The 9155-nt window shown below is 41.0% G+C and overlaps 1 protein-coding gene across 1 annotated transcript; it reads left to right on the top strand.

The window, feature by feature from the left end:
- The first annotated feature begins 48 nt into the window (after window positions 1-48).
- On the top strand, window positions 49-8354 carry RIDA (reactive intermediate imine deaminase A). The gene is made up of 6 exons (XM_009955152.2): window positions 49-138; window positions 3846-3951; window positions 4482-4536; window positions 5381-5449; window positions 7038-7093; window positions 7523-8354. Exons 1-6 carry the CDS (start codon window positions 74-76, stop codon window positions 7583-7585), a joined length of 414 nt encoding a protein of 137 aa, XP_009953454.2. The 5' UTR covers window positions 49-73; the 3' UTR covers window positions 7586-8354.
- Window positions 8355-9155: the final 801 nt, after the last annotated feature.

Raw genomic sequence — 9155 nt, 5'->3', positions numbered from 1 at the left:
GGGGGGGGGGCGGGCGGGCGGGCGGTGAGCCGGAGCCGGAGCCGGAGCCGGGGTGCTGGTGGTGTTGAAAGCTATGGCTTCGCTCGTGAAGAAGATAATCAGCAGCGCTAAGGCCCCCCCTGCACAGGGTCCCTACAGGTATGTCTGAGCGAGAGGGAGGTCTCTTGGAAGCAGCAGGAGCGAGCGGGAGCGGGTTTGGGCGGCAGGGTTTCGAGCAGGTCCCCGGAGGGGGGTTAGTCAGGCAGCCCTGGGGGCTGTGGTGAGGGTGGGCCCCGCTCTCCCGAGCAGGGACCGGTCTCCTCCCCTCCCCAGTAATCCCCCAGGGACCTCTGGGGTCCTACAGCACGAACAGGCCCGCAGTGCTGGCGGCAAACCAGCCTGCCTGAGGGGCTGGGGGGTTGACGGGACGGTGTCTTAGTCGTTTTAGGTGAGATTTTAAAGTGTCTCTCCAAAAGTCAGTTTGGGGAAATAGTTCTGAAATGAGCCATAAGCAATGAATGGAGAAGAAAAAAAAAAACAAAAACCCACTCAAGAGAAAGAGCGATTCCTGTCGAGGAAGGAGTGGTTGCCTAGAGAAGAGCCTGTTGCATGGGGAGGCTGGCGGGAGGGCGGGCTGGGGGCGGTGGGAAGCGAAGGCTGAGCCCTGTTAGAAGTGCTTTTCAGTCAAAAAACTGACTGCTGTAAAAATATATAAGATGTTCATTGTTTTCACAAGAAAATTGTTAGTTACAATAGTTCTGAAGGTAATTTAAGAAAAAAAATCCTAATTTTAATTGGAGAAAAGTTTCTCTGCTATTTGGATGTGCAAAAATGTTCAATAACTATAGTAGACTCTTATAGCTAAGGTAATGTGGGTTTTTTACCAGGGCATTTTCTAAGAATTTTTGATTCTGCATTCAGGCTTTGTTTTCCCAGTATGAATGTAGACTCCTTCAGTTTAAACTTTTCCCCTTCTAGTGTCTTGGTGCCATCCAGGTGCATTTTTGTCTCTGTTACTGTGAAACTGAGCTTTAAACTGTGTGTTCTTTATAGGGATTATAAAGATGGAGAAATACAGAGTGCAGAAGCAGAGAGCCATGACATGAAAGTTAATTTCTGTAAACAGTAAACTGCTGGTGGATCGCAGCCAGAGGCCTGGCATCCCTTGTGATTAGGAGAACATCTAAGACATGGGAAGGCAACAGTTCTTTGCCTGCACACACACACCGCTGGCCTAGCCGTCAACATAGCTCTCTGTTTCTGTTGTGGATTAATTGTGCTCCATCATTTTGAGCTTATTGGTAGTTCTTGGTGAAATACTGCTTATTATGGAGCCTGTTAGTTGTATGAAAGGTCTAACATCAATAAGTTTATCACTAACTTAGTTTATCAGGCTTCAGTAAACTTGTCAAAGTCCAGTGAACAAAAGTTGCACAAGAAATAACTGCTACATCTCTGCCTTGGAGGCTGAGCATGTTAACAGAGGAATGAGGCCTTAATATGGAATGAAGAACTGGGAGCTATGGGCTGCATTCCTGGTTCTGCTACAGCCCTTCAGTATGCTTTTTGGTGACCTATTCTTACTGTATTTTTGCATTTCTTTTACTGCATCCAGTTTCCCTTGAGATAGGTAGGTAGACAGATACATGAAAAACCACATGTATGAGTGTCTATGTGTTTGTACATATATATATAATTAATGTTATTAAAATTTTTAAAAGGCACAGCAGAACTACTGTTCATGTGTTAATCAATGATCATTTGTGTAAAGAAAATCTGATAAGTTTTGCAGTCCTTATCTCTAAAGAGCATGCTTCTTAACACCTCTCTCCAATGGATGGTGTTCTTTGAACATCATAATGTCCATCCAGTTATGCATGTAGGTATCCTGAAACCTGAATGGCTTCAGGCACACACTTAGATCTCTGCTGAACCAGGTTAATGAGGAGCTGCGATTGACCCTAGTTATAGGATACACCTGCAGTTAAAGTGTGGTTAGGGTTTGTGTAGTTGAAGTTTCTCTGAGCTTCACTCATGCATCTGACTGCAGCGGAATTATGCCCTTTAGTTGGTAAATTGTTAATAGTCTCAGTGAATGGAGGATTCCACTGGTAAGCACACCAAGAGAAGGAGGCTGAGGAGTGGAGAAGGGGACCCAATGAGACTACTGCAGATGTTGATCTGGGAGTGGTATCAGAAGGCTTCAGCTTGTTTTTGCCCCAATTATTTGTGATTTAGGGCTGTCCAAAGGCCTTTGTGGGGGTAAATGTTTTGTTGTGTCATTTGCTTTATAATAAGCAGTACAAGACAATCTCATTCTCAGACAGAAACAGAAGTTTGTGTTCTGAGGGTCTGTGCTTCAAACAAAGCAGGACATGGTAGGAAAGCAAATAAAATTAAAGCAGCATGTGTGTTTGCTTCATACACGCATTTTCTGTCAAGAGGACTGCATCATCTGGAAAACTACATCATTCACTAGTTTTCTTTAAATGGTGTAGTTTTGTGATTTACTCCAGTTTTGTTAGTTGACAACAGAGAAAATAATCACGTTTTCCCATATCAGATCAGTTACTGGCTACTTTTTCCCCTTATGAAATTACAGGAGGATGTAGGACTGGGCAAAAGCAAATGTGGGAGTGATGGCATTGTTCAGATTGCCTAACTGTAATCACTTTTTACTGAGTCCCTAAGTTGTGTTGATCCCCTGTGAAGTCAATGGATTGAGACAATCCAACTGAGTTAGTATCAATAAAGAGATGTAATAAAAATGTTCTCTGAAAGAGTCCCTTTCTTTGTCCATTGCCATGAAAGGGAAGCAAGCCCTCTAATTCAGATACTTCAGGGAGGGTCCTAACTCTGGTTTGTGAACTGTCAAAACAATGCATTTTCTTGTGGAATGGGAAGAGATAAGAAAAATGGTGTTGACACACCACAAACACTTTGAAAAGAATCTTTGTCTAATGTCTTTGCAAAATATTTTTAATTACCAGCTGAAGAGAAATAAATCCTGTCTCTTGTGTAATGTTTGCCGGGCAGGTTAAATCTTTGTTTTAAGCTTTTAATCTCTTTGTGGTAATTAGAGACATTAATAATTGCCAACTGTACTTCAGCAAAAACACACCTGACATTTACATAAAATGTTTTGCAAGTAGCTTGAATTCTGCATTGTTCTGAATTAACCCAGCCAACAGGTCACTTGGGTTATTTGGTGAGAGGAGAGTGATTGTTCTGGGAATGGAGTGATCAAGGGGTTGTGCTGACTGGCCAAATTCATGACTCTGGAGGAATACTATCAGCAGAGAACTAGTGTGTGGGGCTTCACCTCGCAGCTGTAACTCATTGTCGTGGTACCTGTTTGAGAAGAAAAATGTTGAACTTGCTAATCAGCCCTCTTTTGATTTTTCTTTCTCTCTCTTTTTTTTTTTTTTTTTCTTCCCTTCGTCACTCTGCAGCTGAGATGTAGGTGGAAGGTATTGTCTACTTCTCAAACTAGGATGGACTGTTTATCTGGGCAGGTGCAAAAAGTGTGTTTGTTTACTCTGCCTCCCCTCTGTGCTATCTGCAGTGCAGAAGATGTGTAGTTTAGTGTTGTGTTGCTGCGCTCATACCTTGTGCCTTTGTGAGAAACGGGGTTTGTTGCCTCAAAAACGGAGCTGTGCACTTCCATAGGAGCTTTAATCCCAGCTGTCCCAAAGCACGAGCAGACTGGATGTATGACTGTGTGCACAGACTTGTGTGTGCATAACCTCAGTCCTCTGTCTTTCTGAGATAGTACAAACTGCTGAAGAAAATGGGAAGTGGGCTTTCAGGTAGTTAAATGTTTTGATAGGGAAACACTAAACCTAAAATGTCACTTGTGTTTTCAGCCAAGCAGTGCTGGTAGACCGGACGATGTACGTTGCAGGACAGATAGGTATAGAACCTTCCACTGGGCAGCTTGTCTCTGGAGGGGTAAAGGAAGAAGCTAAGCAGGTAAGATATCCTCTAGCAATGAACTTTTGATAGAGTTTGCATGTGCTTAGTTAAACATGGACTTGTGAGTAATTGAAGAGACCAAGCGAGCACATTTCACATCCTCCAAGATGAGGGAAAAGCTGGAGGAAGTCGTTCCTTCCTAACCCTGTCACTTTCCACCCCAACAACTTAGAGGATGGGGAGGAATCTGTATTTCAAGTAGGAAAGAGTCAATGTTTGTAACAAAGGTTCAGACCTGGCTTGAGTCGGGGAAAGATTTGTTCCCCCAGCAGCAAAGAAGTGGTGTGAGGTAATAGGATGAGATGAAGCTGCATCATGTGTTTGTCTAATGAAGGGATGGTTTAGTATTTGTGGTTTATTAGAAGCTCCCTTGTATTAATTTCTGATTCTGCTTACCCACTGTTGAAGATTTGTTGGGTGAACTTCCGCTATAACATGGATGTAGCCAAGTTACAACTCACATTTACATACTCAGCTAAATACCACCCAGCTGATAGTTAAAAGATTTTTGTCTTGTTTTTTATTAGGCTCTAAAAAACATGGGAGAAATCCTGAAAGCTGCAGGCTGTGACTATGGCAATGGTAAGTGCTGCTATGATGGTGGCAAACAAGTGGTTGTTTTTACCTGGGTTTAAAAAAATGGAAGTAATGTTTAAAAAAAAAAAAAGCTGTTTGCTAAGCATTCAGTTATCAATAGCTGGAAGAAACAAAAGGAATCCTAAGTCTGGGTTAAAAAAAGAAAAGAAATAAATCGACATGCAGGTCTTTGCGATGGGTATCAATGGAACACTGCCTTTCTCCAAAAGCTTCTGCCCACAGTACTAACATTTTAACTCTAACTGGGGAAGCTCAGGTATAGACAGAGCTGCAACTGACCTCAGGCATTTTAAGCATCCTAGGCTTTGTTCCAGGTTTGGAAGCAAGTTTGTATCTATGGTGTTAATATTCTAGACACTTTCAGTACTTTTTTCGTGGGGAGGACTCCAATAGTGGAGCCAAACCAGGATTAATGCTGGCTTGGGCAGTCATGGGTAACAAATTCTAGCACAGACTGTATTTTCAGGCCTTTCATGGACTTTTTTGGCAGCAGATATTTTATATCATTTATTGCCAACAGTTGGCTTACAACAGCTTTTTTAATTGACTTGCTGATCAATTCAGTGCCTCTTGGAAGAATTTGGCTTAGAATGAAATTTAAAATGGTTGGGAATATCTAATTCCTTAAAGTTTTATTACATACTAAGTATTCAGATTTTTTAGGTAGTCTTTATGTGGTACCTCTACTGGTCAATATTTGCAAAACTATTCTAAACATTTTGAAAACTTGAGAGAAATTTATGAAATAAAATCAAGACATGCACAGAAGATTTTTAACTTCTATATACAAGTCAGGGGTCTAAAATAACTGCAGTTCTGTAATTTCTAGTTGTGAAGACTACGGTTTTGATGGCAGATATAAAGGACTTCAATGACATTAATGATATTTACAAGCAATGTAAGTAGATCTTTTGTTTCTGTTTTACCAGTATGGCTTGTGGAACAAACTATGTTCAGAGTAAGCAAAGTGTTTTAGTTACTCAGATTATGTGGTTCCAGATTCTTTGAGATTCCAGTAGAAATATAACAGTTAAAACAACTTAAAAATTTGCAAGCACCAGATCAAGCACAGCCTAATTTCTTTTGGATTTGTGTCCCACCATCCCACTAACTCACTGTCCTGCTTGCCTCCAGGCTGATCTTCCATGCCTCTCTACTTCAGTAGAGGCTGTGTTGTCCCTAACATAATTCTACTGTACGCAGCCTTCAAATGCTTAATTACAGATTTTGTATCTCTGTTTCTTTGAAGTCTGTTTGTATCTTTGAATGATTTGTGGGTTATTGTTATAGGACAGGGCTCACTTTTTATACAAGGATGAGCCACGCTGCTCCACTTAAGAAAGAAAAAAAAAAAAGCTTGGTTAACAAAGCTGAATGTAGACTGAAGTAGGTGCTTCCAATGAGCCATATTGTGCAGAGGAATTTGGGAGAGTATGCCCAGAAATTCCGTATTTGTATAGCTTTGGCTTTTAATTAGATAGCAACAATTAGATAGGTCTTGAATGAAGTCTTTTGTTGATGAGCTATCAACACAGTCTTCTGCGTGTTAAAATGGAATTGTGTGTGCATTGAAGCAGGGTGAAAGCAGACCGGCTGCATACGTGGTTACTTGTGCCTCCTACCTGCAGTTCAAGGCAGCAGTTGTTGCTGTTCTTTTTGAGCTACTATCCTGCCTTGTCCATGCGGGACCCTGAAATTACCATTTCTCAGCTTAGTGTTAACTCTCACTAGTAAGACTTTCACTTAATTATGCAAATTCCTTGGAAGTGTTCAAAGCTGGGTTGGATGAGGCTTTGAGCAGTGTGATGCAGTGAAGGATGTTCTTGCCTCTGGCAGGGGGGTGGGTTGGACTAGACCATCTTTAAAGGTCCCTTCCAACCTGAACTCTTCTGTAACTGTATAAATTCAGCTCTTGCATCTTTACCAATACCCTTCCTCTCCTCCGAGTTCTTTTAATATCCTTAAGCACCAGACCTCACTGGCAACAGAGGAATAGGTCAAGGGCCTATTTTTCCTTTGCCTTCCTTTGATCTGAGTAAGGTTGGCCCCCTGTTGGCTTTATGAAAATCTGGGATCTTTGCTCATGACTCTTTTGGCAGGGGCCTCTTTCTCCCTCTTGCTCTTTCTGTGAAAGAGCCCCCTCCCACTCCCTGGTGTTTGCAATTGGATGATCAACATTCTGATTTAATCTTTTTTTTTCTCAGCCAAGTCGGTGTTAAGGCCATGCAGCGTCAGCAAAGTGCAAGTTATCACTGGCCACTAGATCAAACTGGAGCTGTCTTCTTAGTGATGAATGAATGCTAGCTTGCTGAGATATTAGAGCAGTCAGTGACCAAAAAGCCAACAAGGGGGTTGGCACAGAAAACTATTTGTCTTATAGCCTTGAACCTGAAACTGTTCCAATGACTGCATTTTATACAGATTACTTTGAACTGTGTTTTATCAGCAAAGTTCAGTGATTGGTGTGTGTTTGTGTTTAATTACAGTTTTCAAGACAAACTTCCCAGCCAGAGCAGCCTATCAGGTTGCTGCTTTGCCCAAAGTAAGTGTCACTTGTCTGCCTACAAAAAAATTAATTTTCTGGAATTCCTTACTTCTGAAGCATTCTCACAGCTTTTCTTATTCTGGAATAGCTTCAATCGCAATTATTTTAATGAAGACTCTTAAGTATTTATTTTTTTTCTAAGTATACCAGTCTTATTCCCACACACGATAAGGGATCTGAATATGAGAGATACATTTCTTTATGGTAGAAGATGGCTACAGGACTAGAAATAAGGGGTCATGATACTTAAGTGAGAGTAAAGTGAATTTTCAGTATTACTTAACATCGCTAAATTAGTAATACAGCTGTCGAAAGTATAATCTCCCTCAAGTGTCACTCTGTTCTCACAAGGTTGTGTAGTACATCCAGTTGCTTCATAAAATAGATATTAAATTCCTAATACGTTTCTTCATTGTTTTCTCACAGGGTGCCAGAGTTGAGATTGAAGCTGTTGCCATTCAGGGACCCCTCCAAGATGCTTCAGCCTGACTATAAATAGAGACTGAATATCCTACGACAGCAGTTTTAGATTTAATACTTCTCCCTTACATCCTGTTCCTACAATTGACTGTCAGCAGTTACATACAGTTGAAATCGGTAAACTTACTGAGGAAAGGTGTTTTCTTCTGGGTTGTGGCCTTGGATTCTCTAAAATATCAGCTTACAGAGTTCTCTGCTGGCAAACCCTGACAATCAGCTGAGCTTGATTGCAGGACAGGGCACTTAGGTTGTGCTGGTGACTGGATATTCAGGTGCTGAAGTACACGTTTAGGTGGATGTATGACAGTTGTACTGTGGGTGATCTGGACATGGAAAACTGTGATGACTTGTAATAGTAGGTTTTTAGGAACAATTTTTAATAAGAAAAAAATTACAGAAATGGGGAAACAACATTTGAATTGCTTAGTGTACGTCCTCACTTCTGTGTGTTGGGGAATTTTGCTGTATTTGATTCTAAACTGTCTTAAACTTTTTCTTTACAGAACAGATTACTGTTGGGACTCCATTTTTTCATTTCAAATGGAAGCAATTGCTTAAGAAAGTATTAATTTCAGAAAGAAAATCATGCTTTTCTGAAGTAAAGTGCTAACTTTGTAAATCAGCTGTAAATGAATATCTGCCTGTAACCTTTCCAGAATCTTTTTCATAGTAGTTCAACTTTGACTATTTTTTGATTTAAAACAAAACAACAACAACAAAAAAACCTGCCAAGAAAACAAGCTGTTTAATGAGAATAAAGGATAATTGCATCTGTAAACTTGTGCTTGTCTATTCTGGAAACAAACTTTTCCTGATTATACTTTGATACTCCATTACAAAAAAAGTCCCTGTATTGCTTATTCAATAAGAAATAATTAAAACCAAACAAATAGGTTTTATTATCTATCTTCTAATAGCTAAGGATGAAAATATCCCTCCAAGACAGGAAGCTTTCAGCTACCATGGCGTTACAGTTCTTGGCATTTGTTGTTCGTTAGTGGCCAGCCCATCCCTAACCTGTGACACTGTGCTGTTAAGGACAGAAGCATCTGCTCGACGGGTGATTAGCGATATTGAGAAGTCTGACTAGTGATGCTAGTAAGTTATCCCATCCCTCTGCATTTATCTTCGAATCAAGCAGAAATGGATACTGTTTTTAAGGAACGAGTTTGAAACTCAGCTCCCTCAAGGTGGAGGAGTTCTTCCCTGCAGCCCTATGATGAAGCACAGTATTGGCTTATTTGGGGGGGAAGTGAGCAGAAATTCTTTTCTGTTATAGTCTGTTCACCTCGATGTCTTGTTTTGCTCCCTTCTGTGAAGGTGGCTATTCAGTTACATATGAGATGCCACTGTCCCTGTATCTCCACTTCCTTTGCGCAGAAGGTGAAAATAGCTCTCTACCTCCTGCACCTTGGAGAATTACTGTTTTGGTGGTAGAAACATGTACCTGCTTTATCAGATGTACTGAGAGAGAGAATCCGGTAGGCTGGCTCCTTCCAGACGCTGCTGTTTGTATGCAAGTGGCACGACTGAGTGCTTCAGAAGGTATTTCTAGTCCCATCTCCTGTGACCAAACTCA

Source organism: Leptosomus discolor, chromosome 5 (genome assembly GCF_034619465.1).
Source record: "Leptosomus discolor isolate bLepDis1 chromosome 5, bLepDis1.hap2, whole genome shotgun sequence".
NCBI classification, from domain to species: domain Eukaryota; kingdom Metazoa; phylum Chordata; class Aves; order Leptosomiformes; family Leptosomidae; genus Leptosomus; species Leptosomus discolor.
This window is presented reverse-complemented; position numbering and strand designations above follow the sequence as displayed.